This window comes from Uranotaenia lowii, chromosome 1 (assembly GCF_029784155.1).
Source record: "Uranotaenia lowii strain MFRU-FL chromosome 1, ASM2978415v1, whole genome shotgun sequence".
NCBI lineage: Eukaryota > Metazoa > Arthropoda > Insecta > Diptera > Culicidae > Uranotaenia > Uranotaenia lowii.
The window spans coordinates 167,351,909-167,369,642 of NC_073691.1; the positions used below are offsets into that span (position 1 = coordinate 167,351,909).

Consider the following 17,734-nt stretch of genomic DNA (forward strand, 5'->3'; position numbering starts at 1 on the left):
TGCAGAATCTGAACCCACAATCTCTGGCTTTCTAGTAGCTATGCTAAGGAGTCTGTATTTCTTTTTGTTTTTTTTTTATTTTAATGAAGTTTAATAAAAAAAAATCCTGGAGAATTTTATGGAGTCTTATTCAGGAAAAGTTAGGATTATTGGGTAAGTCAGCGACCTTTTCAGCTAAACGACCTGAGGAAAAATTTCGAACAGAATCAAAAGTTCTCAACGCCCTTTTTGATATTAACTTGGATTTCTTTATTCAATGAGTTCAAATACATTGTTTCTTTTTCTGCGAATGAATAAATTTTGAGTCAGTACTTGTTTTTAAAGAGAAAAATAACAATACAAGGTTTCTCAATGCTACAACATACGAACTATGTTAATTCCTCTTTCTCTTTTTGATGTAACCATTCGCTTCGAATCTCGTAATTCCTTTGCAAAATTTCAGTACCTGCGTTATGTTACCTTTTTTTTTCTCTAATGCTGCCTTGTTATGCCTTCAATAAAGGGTTAAATTTCAATCTTTAATCTTTATTAAATATTTTTATAATAAATCTAACCTAAACGTTTGTCGGATGTCACATGAAATTGGATTTTAAAAGTGATACCTAAAGAACAACATTTAAGTAGTGGTAAGCTGGGTTCTTTTTCACAATTGATAACTGCTGTTTTTTTCTTTTAAAGTACACATAGAGTGAGCAAAAAAAATTGACGGTTGTTCTAAAGGGTTTTTTTTTTCTTTTCGTTTGAACCAGTGATTTTCAAAGTAGTCCTACCGCCCCTGCGGACGATGAGAGTCTACAAGAGAGCGGTGAAAGTGCCCTAAACTATAAGTTATTGATGTATTTCTATATAAATTTGTTCGGAAATACTCCGATGGAGCGGTGAGCTCTAAAATACCGGAATAGGGTCCGGTGAGTGAAAAATTTTGAAAACCACTGGTGTAGACGATTTTTTATACTGATAGTTTTCTGGATGCCCTCTGTCCTAAGTCCACGATGTAGACTGTACAGTTTACATGCTTTGTGAATGTCAGTGAAGAGAAGATTTCTGTTTAAACCGAATAATTTTTATAAAGTATGTCTTCTTACTTAAAATAAAAAGTGATCATTATATGATGTAGGAGTGCGCTATCGGATTATGTGCAATAAAGAAAACGGAAAACATTGTATCAACTTTCTATTGCAATTACTATTCAGTGTTGCAATAAACCATCTATCTCAACAAATCGGTGAACGATGTTTTAAATAATTATGTTAAATACAACAGCTCGTAAAGATGAATAATAAAATCAAACAAAAATGAAAAATATTAATAAGTTATAATAATTAGTCAATAAGATTAAAATAAACGGACGATTTTAGTATCTCACAATAGTGTAGATTTTGATTTTTCATGGTGCATACACTTTAAAGCTACTAGTTTTGCTTCCGACCATTAGAAGGAAGTTCGCACAGTGCACAGCTCACTTGCCGCAAAAACAAACGGAAATGCCCACCTTTTCGATGGTTCCCCGATGATGGGATTGCGGCGAGTGCTGATCCACAGCTGTGCATAGATCTTCTTCGCTACTGGTGCTGGCCAGAAGCTACCACCAATCTCATTTGAACTTGCTTCTGCCAGGAAACGTCGGACTGTCTGGAGGAGTCCCGGACGCCGTCGGAAGATGATGATGGTATGCGGTACCATGGGATAGCTGGTGAGAAAGCAGAGATCCACCTCCCATTCCACCAGAGGCTCCCATAGCCATTGGTTGACCGGTTGTTGGCGGCGATTTGTGTGATTTTGATGAAGTTCCACTCGAAGAGGTTTGTTTGAACGGGTGTGCTAGCTTGCGATGTGCTCGGGGCGATGGTTGTTCTAGGGATACAGATGCCATCACTGTTTGATGGGTTACTTCCCGAGCGGTTGCGACCGTTTCCGGATGATGAATCCACGCTGAGAAGGAAAAAAATAACAGGTAAATGAAAATATTCTCTGCTTAATAGGTACTGCTGTGTTACTCACTTTTAGACACTGTCCTGCTGTGTTGATCTATCAAAGCCGCCGCCAGGGGTGGTGCCACAACTGGTCCACCAGGTGCACCAGAACCACTAGCATTACTACCCGAGTGTCCAGCACTGACGGTTCCCTGCGGTGGAATAGGACTAAAAATTCGCGCCGTAAAGTCCTCGAACGTATTGCTTTCTTTGTGTCGTGTTGAAACTGTATCCAGTGATCTGTTCCGTTCTTCATAACTAAAAGTTAATAAAAAACATAATTTAAACAACAGACATTCTAAAAAACGATTAGCGCAAAACTTACTATTGTTGGTAGAGTGAAAGTGACGTTCGCTTGGATCGGCTCGCATTAATAGCAGAGGCTCTTACTAAGCTGGCCAAGCAAGAACCCCCTACAACCATCTCATCAGACAGCGGGCCAAACCACGGAACATCGGCTTTCTTGTTTACCGTTACTCGGAACAAACCACTCTTCAGTGGGTAGATCACTATAAGTACATCACAAAACTCGGTAGGAAGAATGTCCCGACGGTAGTCTCGGTTGTGCTCACTCCAAACGATGTGCACTTCGTCGTTTCCGAGATGCCGAGTTTTGTTAAGAATAGCCTCCGGTGTGTCCGATGGCATGCGGGTCGAAACATGATAGATAACTTCCAGGAAAGGAGTCGCGTAGTACGGAGCCGTTTGACCGCAACCCTGTCGAGGCAAACCTCCCAAAAATCCATTATGTGATTCTAATTCCACCTCCCAGCCAAGTGCAGACACGAACAATTCATATGTGCTGCTGCCGCACGAATTACGCAAAATACTGTTTTTGTCCTCCTGCCCGTTGGCCACATAGATCACTGCCATTTTGTGCGTTTCACGACACTTTTGATTATCTAGGTTCCGCAACTCACGCAACAGCTTATCTGTTCGTTGGAGCAGGTGGGTTCGCTTTCGTCTTTCCCAGCCGGCTAGGCCAAGCTGGCTGAACAAAATGCGACCGAATTGGAATGGTTTGGTGTTCGGTTCCCCAGTGTTGGTGGAAGAACGATCAATACTGCTGGTGGAGGCATTCAATCTAGCTGCCAATGTTCCGCCAGACCCGCCCATAACCGGTGGGGCGCTGTCATCTATGAAGGAAGTGTAACCGACAGAACCTCCAAAAGTGTAGGCCGGTGATTCTCCCAATAGTCCAACAGCAGTATTTTGGCGAGCTATATATTCCATCTCGATAGCCCGTTGGTTTAGAATAATAGAAATGGTTTGACCTTCTAATGCTGGTCCTAATGGTGAAGGTCCGGCTGTGTTAAGTGGAGAATCGGCCCCATCAAGACATTCTGGACTTGTATAGCCTATATACTGCAACAAATCATCCAGTTGGTCTAGATCCGGTGCAAGGTCCTTGGCAACCGGGAGTTGGTGAACCGGTCGGTGCCGCAAAGTATGCCTAAGTGGGGCTATAGGAAGTCCAACAGTTGACATCATCGGATCTATAGAAGGAGCAGCTCCGCCAAACATTCTGTTAGATCCTGCACCAGTTCTCAATTGGAATGTTAATTTATCGTTTGACGGTGAATTTTCTTTCGTTTGCCGAATACTGTCTTCCCCATTTATGATTGGTTCCTTATACAAAATCGAAGCATCCCAACATGCTTTTCCGTTTAAATCTCTCAGAAGCAAACGAACTTGCCGGTGTGCGGTCATCAAACCAGCCGTTACACCACCACCTGGTAGTTTTAATGCAGGAAGTTCAATGAAACTTGCTACCAATTCCGAGCTGAGCATAAGGAGCTGCAGGTTGGGTGAAGCCAACACCTGGGTGGCTCCCAAATCCATCGAATCCCGGTTGCTCATCACGGAACTTTCACGCTGCAGAGTGCCCATTCCTCCACTGCTTCCGGTTAAATCATCATGCTCGTCTACCAGGGAACTTAATCTAGTTGCACCGATACCCATGGGAAAATGACCAAGATTGGTGATTAAATGCATTGCCACAGTTTTCGCGCAGAGCCGTATGGCAGATTGGCAGCTTGCAATCGATTCCGGTGTTTGATAAGTGGGTTCGGCCGGCGAACTTTGTTCCTGCACATCATCTACCGAAATGCTCATGTCAAAGTCTTCATCCGTAGTGAATAGCTTGATCCTTTCACCATTGTGTATACCCATTGCTATTTTATATAGAACTTTGAATACCACCTGAATGAGCGGTTCATCCGTATCCGAAGATTTTGGGCGCAAAAGAGTTTCCACCGAGAGCGACATGCAGAATTCGCCCAATGTCAACAGCAGCGAAGTCAGCACAACTTTATCGGATTCTTTTGGGTGTGGTACGTTTTGGATTTCTAACGATAGACAAATCGTGTCAATGATAAGTTGCGGAAGCCGGTCAATACGTTCGATTCTGTGCCCCTGTTCGGCACAAAGTTTCAAGGTTTCCGACGCTAAGCGTGCAATTGTGCGATGTTTAAATTGTAAAGCTTGTAGAAGAACTTGAAAAGCTTCTCGAATGCGTGGGTTTGAAGGCAATTCACCTTTGGTTGAACCCATGCTGGAATGGTGTTGGGGAATTCTTTGTTTGAAGCTAGATTCGCTCCCTGCTCCGGGCGAGTTGATAGGATTTATGAGATTTTGAAGGATCCATTGTCCTAGGGACGCGATTGCAATGCATCGAGCTTTGGCAGTAGGTTCTCGGCGTGCACAGCGTAGCACAATGTTCAATACGTGCTCTTGTAAATCAGGACATTCCATCAAATCTATATTGGGCTCCGACGGTGTGAGAACTGGGCCTGGAAGCGACGTTCTCGGAAAACAAAGCAATGATCCTAGGAGCCCGGCTACTTCAGCCCTTGGAGCATGCGGTCCTGTCTCGGAAGATGTAAGCACTATTGTTGAAGCATGCACCAAATCCAAAAGCAGCAAAGTATGTCCCGGTAGCAGGAGACTAATAAAACGCGGCCCTCCTAAAAACCTCAAAGCAGTGTAGGCCATTGCACGATCTTCGCCTGAAAGTGCTTGGTGCAGAGCATGATAGAACAATGGCAACTGGTTATTTCCAAGGCTTGCGCCACTTTTAACAATCGTGCAAAGCAGTTGCATAGCGTAAAGTTTTCCTTGGGTGTACTGATTGTCAAGGGTCAAAGCTCCGTAACACCATGGTGCTACCAGCGCGATCGGCGGAACGAGATTCATTGGATTCTGTATAGGTTGCCCATCCAATGAGATTCCTTGATTCATCCGAATTTTTATTAAACTTTCAGTCATGTTAACGAGGTATTGGAAAACCTGTGCATGTAGCTTGGGGTTCAGTATTTTATTGACATCACCTAAAGCGCCCAACATTCTTCTCCACATAACTGAAGCCACATCCGGTAGCCAACCACGGGCTGTCCCGCCAGAGAGAATGGAGCGTCTATCAGCCGATATGCTACTGTTTTCATCTTGAGTATCAATGCTGGAACTGTCTGCTGTCATGACATCAATCTGCATCGGAGAATCTTTTATTGATCCACTTTCGATGCCACTAGAGGCTGTAGGAGAAGGACTGCGACTTCCACATCGATAGCTGTCGCTGTCACCAGTTCTCTGGTTCTTCCCGGTAGGCGGTCTTATCGAGTCCAACGAAAGTGCTCTCCTCAGCGTAGGAACCGCTGGAAGCTGAACGCTCATCATAATCGAATCGTCACACTGCGAAAATCTCGACACGTCGAAATTCTCTGTACTTATACTCAATCCTCCGCCCGAAGTATTTGAAAGCATTCGATTCAACGAATGTTCCACATTCATTGGGAGAGCTGAAACGTGTTGCTTGTTCCTAACCCTCCGTCGTCCTCGGGACTTTCTGAATGGCGCCAAACTGCCCTCGCTGTAGCTTCTATTCAATGCAGGTGTACCCGGCACACTTCTTAACGCGTGGCCACCGGAACCGCTAGAATTTCGGACATCATATCCACAACCGTGATCCTCAATCGACACCTTTTCATTCGTACTATTACACGGAGCTCCACTACCCAAACTGTCGGCCTTATCTAGTCCTCCTTGGCCACCAAGAGAAGAGCTTTGAGCCCAATTGGAAGGAGTTCCTCGCTTCCGTTTGCCCTTCTGCTCTGCTAGCCGATCTAGCGGTAGATCCGAAAGATTGATGTTGTAAACCTGCCGAGCCAACACTCGTGTTAACGTTTGCATGGTTTTGTCCCATTCCACGATCAATTCTTCGCGATGGTTCAGCGACGAGAGGACCTTCAGAAACTTGTCCCAAAGACCTGGGTGCACAACGACGTTGGTATGCGCCCGAATCCAAGTGACAATCAGAGTCTGAAAGATTGGTTGAGCTAGCCGACCGCCGAGGTTGTTTTTCTTAGCATTCGGCGGAGAATTCTGCAGAATCACGGAAGTTATCTGGAAAAAGAAGGAGAAAAAGTCATGAACACTGCGCGAAACCTGCGAATACGAGGTTAAATAAAACATAAGTTTAATTTCACCTGTAACAACACGAGCAGTAGCTGTTCCCAGGTCCGGCCCTCCATGCGAGTCTTCATAACCATCGTGCGGTAGATGTTAAGCACCCGTTTGCAGATGTCCGTCTGTTCGTCGAGTGGCGTTGCGAATCCCACGTTGTTTGTCTTAGACTGAAAATGTATATTCAAATGCGCCGTATTTACCATGAATACGTTGACGGCATTGGTCACGAACACCTGCAGAACATTTTGTAGACCCGCGCGGATCATTACGTTTTCTTTGGACATTGCGCCTAGATATGAATCTGTACGAAGCCTCTGGTTTTGGGGACGTCCAGCGATTTGCTGTGGCTGTTGGTTCAGCTGTTGCTGAAGTTCCACTTCACTGCTATCGGGTTCCAGAAGAAATGGTGGCGGTGGGATCGTACTCATCCAGTCCCGATAAACGGAGATTGCAATTCGCATGGCCTCTATTTGGCTTTTGGATGTAAATGACATCAGGAATGCTTGGCGGTAGATCTCATGTACGAAATTGATCATGTCCCGACTGGAATACAGCACATCACGAACTAATTGCGTTTGTGTATACCCCAGATGCCGTAGGTTGGATAGAAGCGAAGCACTTTCTCCAACCGATTCTTCCTCGACTTGAACGTTGTCCAACTTATTGCTGTTTTGTCGCTCGTGTGTATACTTCGCGATCCAGATCACCAACACCACGATACATGAGCTCATAACTTCCTCCCTTTTGGAAATATTTCTCATTGCCGGTAGATCCAGCTTCGGTTCGTAGATCGATGTCGTGTAGTCAAAATTTGGACAGAACACGGGCAAATATTGTTCCCTGAATTTCGTCAGAAGAAAATTAAAGGATCGGATGTGTTTCTGCGGACTGTTATCGCGCCATTTCAAACATCCACAAGATTGGACCATACAGTCCAAAAGAATCTCAAGCCCATCCCTCGGATCAGGCGCAGCTGTTCGTTCACTCGAACCAGGAGGAATGAGAGGCTGGATTTCCGGTGACTTTACCGGATGTGCACCGGTATCGTGGAACACCGAACCTCCGAGCTCACCTTTCATGTTTGGGTGATTCAGAACATCCGTTGCGATGAACTCCGAATCCGATGACAGTGGCCCGTTTTTCCCCTTCTGGGGAATCGTTAGACCCGGTACCAATTCGGTGAACATCCCGTGCACAAATGGCGGTGCATTGTCACCCAACGCTTGGTACCACAGCAGAAAATACCGCACTCCCTCCCGGCGCAACTTGACGCTGTTGCCATAGTGTAGCAGTTTCGCCAGGATTCGTCCCAGCGAATGAACCTGCCAACGACGGGCGATCAGCTCCGGCAACAGGCAAAGGATTTTGCTCAGCAGCCATAGCGACCCGTCCAGTTCCTCCCGGTGCGTTTTGTGTACTGCGTTTTTGGCGGAAGTAGAATTGAAGTCATTTTTTAATTCAAAATGTACCGAGAATGTTCACAGAGAAAATATACTTTTGTGGATGATGAATGAGTTACAAATTTGATGTCACTTTCTAGGCCTTTTTAGAGAGAATCATAGAACCATAGATGATGCGGATTTATTTTTTGAAACGTTTAAAACCAAAACCAAGATGACTGATTGTGTTGTTCGTTTTTAAGATAGTGAATATATATAAATGAACACATGTGCTAATAGGTTTAAAAATTTGAAAAAAAAACTCCAAGAATCGCTTTTGAGTGTACGCACATGCTTATTTGAGTGCAAAGATTTTTTTTGTTTTTTTTTGTACGGGATTTAAAACAAAAAAAAAAAATCTTTGCACTCAAATAAGCATGTGCGTACAAAGATTATTTGAGTGCAAAGATGAACTGTGAATTCTGTTAAATATGCAGAACATGATTGATTATAGCAGCAAAGTAGATGTGGTAAAAGATAAACAGAAAGCCCGTCCATAAGCACTTACCGATGTGAAACGAAAGCTCTACGTCAACGTTAAGATTCCCGAAACCAAGTCAAACAAGTGTCCCATTCATCGTTGGAGCATCACGCATTCAATGGATGAATTATTTGTAACACATCCACCACCATCAATCAACAATAAAACACATTTTAGCGGTTCAAACGCAAGCAGAGGGAGGGCAGGGAAGAAGAAAATGGAATTTAAATGTTACCAATCACCACATTCTGTTATTTCTGGTTAGGATTTTGTTTCTTTAGACCGACTCAAATGGCCAGACAGCCAAAGACGTGCCTTTGACAATATGGGGAGCACCACGTTTTGATTGTGCGTCTTTCCAGCTGAACGAACACTTAATAGCTGATAGGTTGGTACCCGAGAAGAAAAAATGGTCAAACTTACCTCGCTGGCGAAGATTAGCCTCGGCCTGGACAAAGGTGTCGTACAAGATGTAGTAGACATGGCTGTAATTGGCTTCGAAAAGATTTTTCGCTTCCTCGCTGTCGACGTGTTCTAGAAATTTAAGAAATCGGAAAGAAAAGTGAAACATTAGGCAACAAATGTTGAGTGTGGGACCATGATTCATTTGGCAATTTTCGAACTTGCAGGACTAGCATTGCGTACAAATACGTTTAATAGATTTAAAGAAAACAATAGGTACTTGCAGAATAAAGTATCTAAGTATTCATATCACATCAGTCCAAAACCGATTCCCGCATAAAGCATGAATCATCTTAAATATAGACGCATTACAACGGGTCATAGTTTTTACACCCTGTTCACTGACTTTAGCGGCCATTTTCTGCTTGACAATTACCCAATATTTTTCGATAGAGCGGAATTGTAGTACCTTTTTGCTGTAGTGGCAGCTTGAGAAATCTGACAAAAACTTTACTGGTCCTTTGTGAGATCTAATGTACGGAAAAATACGTTTTCCCAGGCACCCCTTCTTATTCATTTTGGAGTCCATGGTGCAGCAATTGATCCTTGTTTCCATTTTAGCACAAGTGCCACAACCTTTTATAAAATTGTCTTCATTCATCTTTCTCCAGTAAACAAATTTTCTGGCTATTTTTTTCATTTTTATTATGCCTTCATGATTTGAATGTAATAATCTCAAAATGGAATATTTTAAATTTGTAGGAATAATCACTTTGCTTTCCATTAAGAGCACGCCTTGTTCCAAATGTAGCTTTTCTTTCAATCCATGAAACTCCTTTTCTTCCGCTTCTAATCTTTTAGGCCATCCTTAATTTGAATATTTAATTATTTTACTCAAGTGCTTATCGGAACTAGTTTCTTTTGCTATAGAAGTAAAGTCAAGCGGCATTTCAGAAGAAAAGTTTATAGAATGTACATACACTGCCGGCCAAAAATTTGGGATCACCCGTTAAAAACATGCAAATTTTGATCGTTCATATCTCAGCCGTCTTAGGACATATTGCAAATCTTCTGATCTCATTTGAAAGATAATGAGCAATAGCTATCTCGGAGGTATTTTGCCCATAAATAATGTTTTAGTTTTGCACCTAAAACTTAACCTAAAGTTAGAACATTTTCAAAAAATCACACTCAATATTCAAAGCCGGTCATCTTGGGATAGGGTGGACAAAATTTCAAAATTTGAGTTGCATTAGAATCCTTATTGTATACTTCTCAAAACACAATCAAAAACTTTTGTGCAAAAGTTTGAGAATGTACTATTAATTAATAAAATAGACACTTAAGTTATCGTCCAAAAGTTTGGGATCACCCCTCAGTATGGTGTATCAGCCAAAAATATGTAAATTTATCTCATTCATATTTTTCTCATCTAACATCGTATTGCAGATCTGAAGGGTGCATTTGAAAGCTTAGGAATTGTTGTTTTTCCATAAATTCATAAAAAAAATATATTTTAAAGCGATAACCATAAAAAATTTACCTGAAATTAATTGTTTTTTGAAAAATCACACTCAAAACCCTCCAGATCTGCAATACGATGTTAGATGAGAAAGATATGAATGAAATAAATTTGCATGTTTTTAAAAGAATGATCCCAAACTTTTGGCCGATACACCATACTAGGGGTGATCCCAAACTTATGGACGATAACTTAAGTGTCTATTTTATTAATTAACTAGCTGACCCGGTGTGCTTTGCTACACGTTCTAGAAGTTACTGAAATTTGTGGTACTTAGTTATTTACTTTTAATTTATTTGCTCAAAATTTTAAAATTTAATTTCAAAATCATTAAAATGTTTTTTTTTAAATTGCATTTTTTTATTCTGAAATGATTATTAGTTTTATTTTAAACCCGTTTTTTAATCCTTTTTATCTCTCTGGATTACACTTTGCTTTATAAGTTTATAGCTTACGCCAAAATATTTTTGTTGTGTATGAATTCTTCGTTGTCCCTTTTGAATGTGCAAAAGGTTTCAAACTATCATCGAAACCTTTGTTGTAACAAAACAACGGCAAGGGGCACATATTTTACCTATTCGTTCTCGAATTATTATACAAATTGTGAGAGTGATCACCTCCCCCATTCCTTAATCTCTAATGGAATGAAGGAGGGTCTCATAAACCCGAAAAACACTTCTTGTATACACATACAATCCCATGTCATATACGGCTCCATTTTCGATAAATTCTCGAGTTATTCAAAACATGGGTGACCCTCTCCCTACTTTATATCTCCCCTTTGGCAAGAGAAGGGTGTCTCAAACCATCGAAGAAACATTTCCCGTACACAAATATGCTCCCATACAAATTTGATTCCATTTTTTCGATTAGTTATCGAAATATCAAAAATAAATTGTATGAGTGACCCTCTTCCCACTTTTTATCGTTCAACTGAATGGAGGGAACAGTTGCTAAACCACGGGAAAAAACATTTCTTGTGTTCAAATACTCTCTTATGCCAAATTTGGTTTCGTTTGCTTAATTAGTTGTCGAATTATCCTATACAATTTTTATCGGAACCCCACTTCCTACGTATCCCCTACCTAGAAGGAGGGGATCAAGATTAAACATTCGGTGTATTAAAATACTCTCCCATGCCAAATTCTGTTCCATTTGCTCGATGGTATGATTGTTCCCATGTCATATTTCGTTACATTTGTCAGATAAGTTTTTGGTTTATGCAAAACAATCGTATATGAGCTCTCGTCTTTCTTAACTGTATCCCCAATTGAAGGAGAAAGAAGTCTGAAATAAGCAAATAACCATTTTACGTATCCATATGCTTTCCTATGCCAAAATTATTTCTATTTGCTCGATTAGTTTTCGAATAATACGAAAATTTGTAAAGGAGCCCCCCTTTCTCCTTCCTATCAAAATTTCGTTCCATTAAAATTGAAAATTGTAAGAAACACCCTCCTCCTTTAAGATTTTCCGACTGGAAAAACGGAGGGCTCTCAAAATATCATAGAATCATTTCTGGTTATCAAATACCCTTCAATGCCGAATTTGGTTTAACTTGCTTGATTAGTTTTCCAGTAATTCTGAAAATTGTAAGAGTCCCCTCCCCGCTTTCTATCTCCACACTGGAAGGAGAGAGGGGTACCAAATATTCATAGAACTATTTATCGTTCCGAAATACCCTTCCAAGCCAAATTTGGTTTTATATGTACGAATAGTTTTCAAGTTATTTATGTAATACAAAATAAGATAAAGACCCCTCCCCTCCTTCCTGAATCTCCACTGGAAAGAGGGAAGGGTCTGAAATAATCATAGAACGATTTCTCGTATTCCACTTCCCTTCCATGCCAAATTTGGTTGCATTTGCTTGATTAGCTCTCCAGATATGTAAAAAATTGTAAGGTAGGCCCCCTCCCCCCTTCATATCTCCCCACTGGAAGTTGGGAGGGGTACCAAACCATCATAGAAACATTACTCATTCCAATATACACTCCCATTCCAAATTTGATTCCATTTGCATTATCAGTTCTCGAGTAATGCGACTTATCACTTTTATTTATATGACCCCCTCCCCCCTTCCAGGAAGAGGGAGGGGTCCCAAACTATTATAGGAACCTTCCCCGGCCTCCAATACCCCCATCTGCCAAGTTTCACGCAAATCGGTTCGGTAGTTTTCGAGTCTATAGGGAACAGACAGACAGACAGACAGACAGACAGACAGACAGACAGACAGACAGACAGACAGACAGACAGACAGACAGACAGACAGACAGACAGACAGACAGACAGACAGACAGACAGACAGACAGACAGACAGACAGACAGACAGACAGGCAGAAATTCATTTTTATATATATAGATAGTACATTCTTGAATTTTTGCACACAAAGTTTTGATTGTGTTTTGAGAAGTATAGAATAAGGATTCTAATGCAACTTGAATTTTGAAATCGCGAGATGATTGGCTTTGAATATTGAGTTTTTTTGAAAATGTTCTAACTTTAGGTAAAGTTTTAGGTGCAAAACTAAAACATTATTTTTAGGCAAAATTCCCTCCGAAATAGCTATTGCTTATTATCTTTCAAATGAGATCAGAAGATTTGCAATAATTCCTAAGACGGCTGAGATATGAACGATCAAAATTTGCATGTTTTTTAGCGGGTGATCCCAAACTTTTGGCCGGCAGTGTAGTCTTGATCTAATGAACTAGGAATTTTTTGCTCTAGAGGAAAACGACTACAAAAGTCTGCATTTCCCATTTTATGCCCAGGACGATATCGAATTTCAAAATTATATATTGACAATTCCAACAAATACCTCTGTATTCTTGTTACGTATAATGAATGTTTACCTTCTTTGCCAAAGATGCCCAATAAAGGCTTATGATCTGTGTAGACTATAAAAGGATGGCCAAATAGAAACTTATGGATTTTTTTTATAACTCAAACCAATGCCAATGCTTCCAAATATAGTATAGGATATTTTTGTTGAGCCGTGTTTAGGGAGAACGATGTAAAGCATACCGGTTTTTACACGCCATTATCAATTTGCGCTAAAACTCCTCCTAAACCGCACGTAGAAGCATCTGTTATCACAATAAGCGATTTTTTTGGATCGTAATTGTCCAAAATATTAGCATTTAATAAAGTATTTTTGCTATGTAAGAAGGCTTGATTACATTTTTCGGTCCAGTTAAAATGAGCATTGTTTTTCAAAAGGTCATATAAACACCTTAGCTTCGATGATAAATTTGGAATAAAACGGTTGTAATAGTTTATTAATCCGAGATAAGCTTTCAATTCTGTTACGTTTCCAGGAGCTTTTGTTTTAGCTATTGTGGAATTTTTTTCTGGTGAAGGCCGCAGACCATCTTTGGTTATCAAATGACCCAAATAAGGCAAGGAATCAACAAACAATTTACTTCTTTTTTTTTTTTGTTTCGAATATAGTCGTTTTACCATCTTTATGGCATTCGCGACTTTATCAACGGTGCAGTTGGCGGATTGTTATTGAAAAACTTATCCGGTACAACTGTGTTCGATGTTTGCTCTTGGGCTCGAACTCGCGGACATCGGCTCAGGAGACAACAGATTTGCCAACTGAGCTATATCACAAGCCCAAACAATTTACATTTGTTATAATTTACACTAATATTGGCATTGACCAGTCTATCAAGAACCTGGATCAATTTGTACAAACATTCTTCAAATGTTTTACCCGCAATGAGCACGTCATCTAAGTAACAACTAACATTTTTGATTCCGTTTAAAAATTTTTCCATCAGATTTTGAAAAACTGCTGTGGAAGAAGATGCTCCTTGTGGCAATCGATTATAAGTAAATAAACCTTTTTCTGTATTAATTACCTACTAAAAATTTTCTTGACCTTTTAGAAAGTTGTAATTGAGTGTAGGCTCCTGAAAGATCTAACGAGCAGAACACTTTGCATCCTGCTAAAGATGCAAAGATGTCTTGTGCAAGAGGAAGTGGATAAGTATTTTGTACTAGAATCTTGTTCAAAGAGACTTTACAGTCTATGACCATCCTGATTCCCCCATCCTTTTTAACTATAGCTATTACCGGAGACGCCCACTTACTTGATTCAATAGGAGTTATCACTCCCTGACGTTCCAGAATGGTTAAATGATCCAAAAACTTGTCCTTAATTTTGTATGGCACTTGGTAAGCCTTTTTGAAAATCGGTTGTTCTGGTTTAAAATGCAAATCAGCCTCATGACCTAAAATTGGTTTGGAAAAATCTTTATCAAACACAGATGCAAATTGAGATTTCAATTTACCTATTGTTTCTTCTCTTAGTTTATCTGTCATTACGTTATTAACTGATTCTACATTATGGCTTATGAAACTTTCCTTCCACTCTGGATAGAAAATTTCCAGCCAATCTCGCCCCACCAGTGCACACTGGTACAGAACATAAATCTAGCGGAACTAAATTAATAGCGCCCAGGAATGAAAAGATAGACTTGTGGTGTCTTCGACAACATTGCGTAGTTTTACAAGGCGCATACTTTGAAATAAAATATAGAGTCGAGGGGCCCACCAATAGCAAGATAAAAATGCTAACTTTTTTGTTAAGCATTTTAGAGCTTTGGTTTCTTCTACAAAGTTGTTAACCTTAACAAAATACATAACTTTGCTGAACAAGTCAGAGTTCTATAATTTCATTCTAAGGAGTTACAATGAAATTAAGAAAAATACCTTGAAAAAATAGTTTTTTAAATCTGAAACGTTGTAGGTAAGAGAAAACAATTTTCAGTCTTCGAAACAAAGTTGTAAAATGTTAAGTTCTACAATCGCTTAGTATATTATGATATGTCTATAGAAGATGTACGTGTTGGCCAGAAATGTAAAAAAGTGGTTGAAAACTGTACTTTTCAATCAATGAATCGTCAAAATTGTTTAAGTTCATACCAGATAAATTTGAAAAAAAGATTGCAAAGTTGACGTAATTTGGCGCAATTTCGCATCTTTAGATCCTCCAAATACGAAAATTAGAATTTTTATGAGTTGTTTTCAAAAGCAGCAGTTTTCGAACTTTTTGTCAATTGGAAATTTCTCAGATTTTTTTGCATTTAAATTTAACTTTGCACGGGATTTTAAGTATATATAAACGCAAGATTTCCGTTATATTTATATTTATATTCACTAGAAAGTTAACTTCATATCTATTCTACACAGCAAGAAAAATTCGTGTAAATTTAGATCGAAAACGAACGTATCTTTTTCGAGGATGTAATTTTTGAGGCGTGTAAATTTAGATCGAAATCAATGCACGAGATTGGATCACAAAAGCCGTCATGTAAAAATACACAGGGATGTAAATTTTAAAATTTATTATCGTAAATATTGATATTTTTTTCTTAATATTAAGGTTTGTGCTTTTGTCTTGAATAAATACGCCCCATGTATCATTTTTAATTCACATTTATTTACAAAACTGAACATAAAAACCATTCGGAAAGCGTCAGGCTGATATTGTTGTTGCATCCGATGATTCCCAGCACGAGGATGTTTTTCGAATCAGCATGATCAGCATCCTCGAATGGTTCCGGAAATCATAATTTTTCGGTCAGCATCCTGCACACTCGAATTGTTCTGACAAAAGTTTCTCCGGATAATCACTGGCCGGATATCAGCCGCTGCGAAAAATCTGACCTTGCTGTAATGGAGAGAAAACTTATCAGTTTCAACCATATTCTTTATTTCACGTCTCATAAACTTACTACTTTAAAGACTCTTAAAGTGCTCCTGTAGCTACGCCTTTGAATGACTCGTTTCCGAATAATTTTCCGACTTGTTTACTTTGTGCCCGACGCGCAAACTAACTTGAAATATAAAAAGGCACAATTTAAATATTTACATTCAATGTTAAATCAAACAGATATAATTTTACACTGTTTGTGATATAAATTTCGTTGACCGGTTGATTTTTACATGATGCAGTGTAAAATTAAATCAAAACAGTTTATTTCTATTCAATTTTGGAAAATAGACTAATATTACATCGAAAGAAGTTTAAAATTACATCTTTTTGTAATTACACTCAAGAAAAAATAGATCACTCGTGTTTAAGATTCCGTGTACTTTTAGAATTTTTTTGCTGTGTAGTGGTGTAACTACATTAGCGCTGCAAATTAACGCAAATTGACACTCCAGAAACTGTAACAGATAAAAATTTCAGGAACGGATGAGGGTTAAAACCACTATTATAGCGCCAGCACTAAATTGTACTTCGGAAGTCCGATCCCGAACTTACTTCCGAACTTTTGACAGTTGTGTTAAAAAAATAACAGTGTATTATATGCAACGTTGCCACACATAAATTTGTATCCACCAGAGTATCTCTACATACTTTAAGCGGGCCACAGACTACACAACATTGGTACAAATGCGATGAAATTTTGTCGCTGTGAACACGATTTGCATCGTGTATGGCACTGCTTGTATGATCGCCCGAACGGTTTGAGTAAAATCGGTCGGGATCGAAATATTTTGTACAAACCACCCTCTGCCGGGGTGGAAATGTTTTTTTTTTGTTGTTGCTGTTACTGTTTTCGCCAGCAATCGTTTGTGTTCGCGTGAAATATACTCTTCAGTCTTCCGGGCAAGAATGAGATACACAAACGATTCAAATGAATTTGTGGCAACGTTGATTTTATGTGAATTTGGCGCACGCTTAAATAAAACGACTCAACATGTTTTGGTCGGAAGTCAGCCATGATGCCAGTTCACCAAAGACGTTTATAAAAATTTTATCTAAACGCACAATATATCTCTCTTGTTTCTCAACCGATTTTTCAAAATTAGTTTACGAAACCTCGCAAAGTAACTCAAATATTTTTCTCAGATAATATTCACCTACAACACTTCAGTTTTCCGTTATTCAAAGTCTAAGGAAAAAAATCTGAAAAAACATGCTTCGGAAAAAAGACGTTTGTAGTTCATAGCTACGGAATGTTAAAAAAAAATTCACTTAGTGTCCAAGAAAGCAGAAGTTAAAAGCTATACGTTGCACATAAGCATATATTTTTTGAAATTTTTTTTAAATCATGACCACAAAATTGTAAAAAAGTAGTCTAAAAACCGTACTTTTCAATAAATGAACAGTCAGAAATGTTCAAGTTATATCAGATAAATTTCGAAAAAAAGAATTGGAAAGTTGAAGTTTTTTGGCACATTTTTGCATCTTTAGATTTTCGAAATACAAAATACAGAATTTATGACGAAATATCGCAGCGCTAATGTAATTACACCACCACACCACAGGTATGAAATAACCTTTTTGTGAGTGTGAATTTATTACGAAAATTTCGCGCTAATATACTAAAAATCCAGTGCTAAATTTAATTCAAGTGTAAGAAAATCTGAAAGAATAACTCATATTTAACCTCAGCTAAATATGAGTTGTTCGATTCACAATGTGCATCGAAAAAT

General features: G+C 39.3%; 1 protein-coding gene across 2 annotated transcripts in view; it reads right to left on the reverse strand.

The window, feature by feature from the left end:
• Positions 1–225: 225 nt before the first annotated feature.
• The window catches only part of LOC129745597 (probable Rho GTPase-activating protein CG5521), a 28,047-nt gene continuing 10,538 nt past the window's right edge, over positions 226–17,734 (reverse strand). The window contains exons 2-7 of one of the 2 annotated variants that reach the window (XM_055738805.1): positions 8,781–8,891; positions 8,385–8,402; positions 6,458–7,854; positions 2,299–6,374; positions 2,002–2,231; positions 226–1,932 (exon numbers count right to left, since the gene is read on the reverse strand). In XM_055738805.1, coding sequence (XP_055594780.1) covers positions 1,595–1,932; positions 2,002–2,231; positions 2,299–6,374; positions 6,458–7,854; positions 8,385–8,402; positions 8,781–8,891 — 6,170 coding nt within the window. In that variant the 3' untranslated portion in view covers positions 226–1,594. The remainder of the gene's footprint in view (positions 1,933–2,001; positions 2,232–2,298; positions 6,375–6,457; positions 7,855–8,384; positions 8,403–8,780; positions 8,892–17,734) is intronic. The other variant, XM_055738895.1, reaches the window with a different exon arrangement.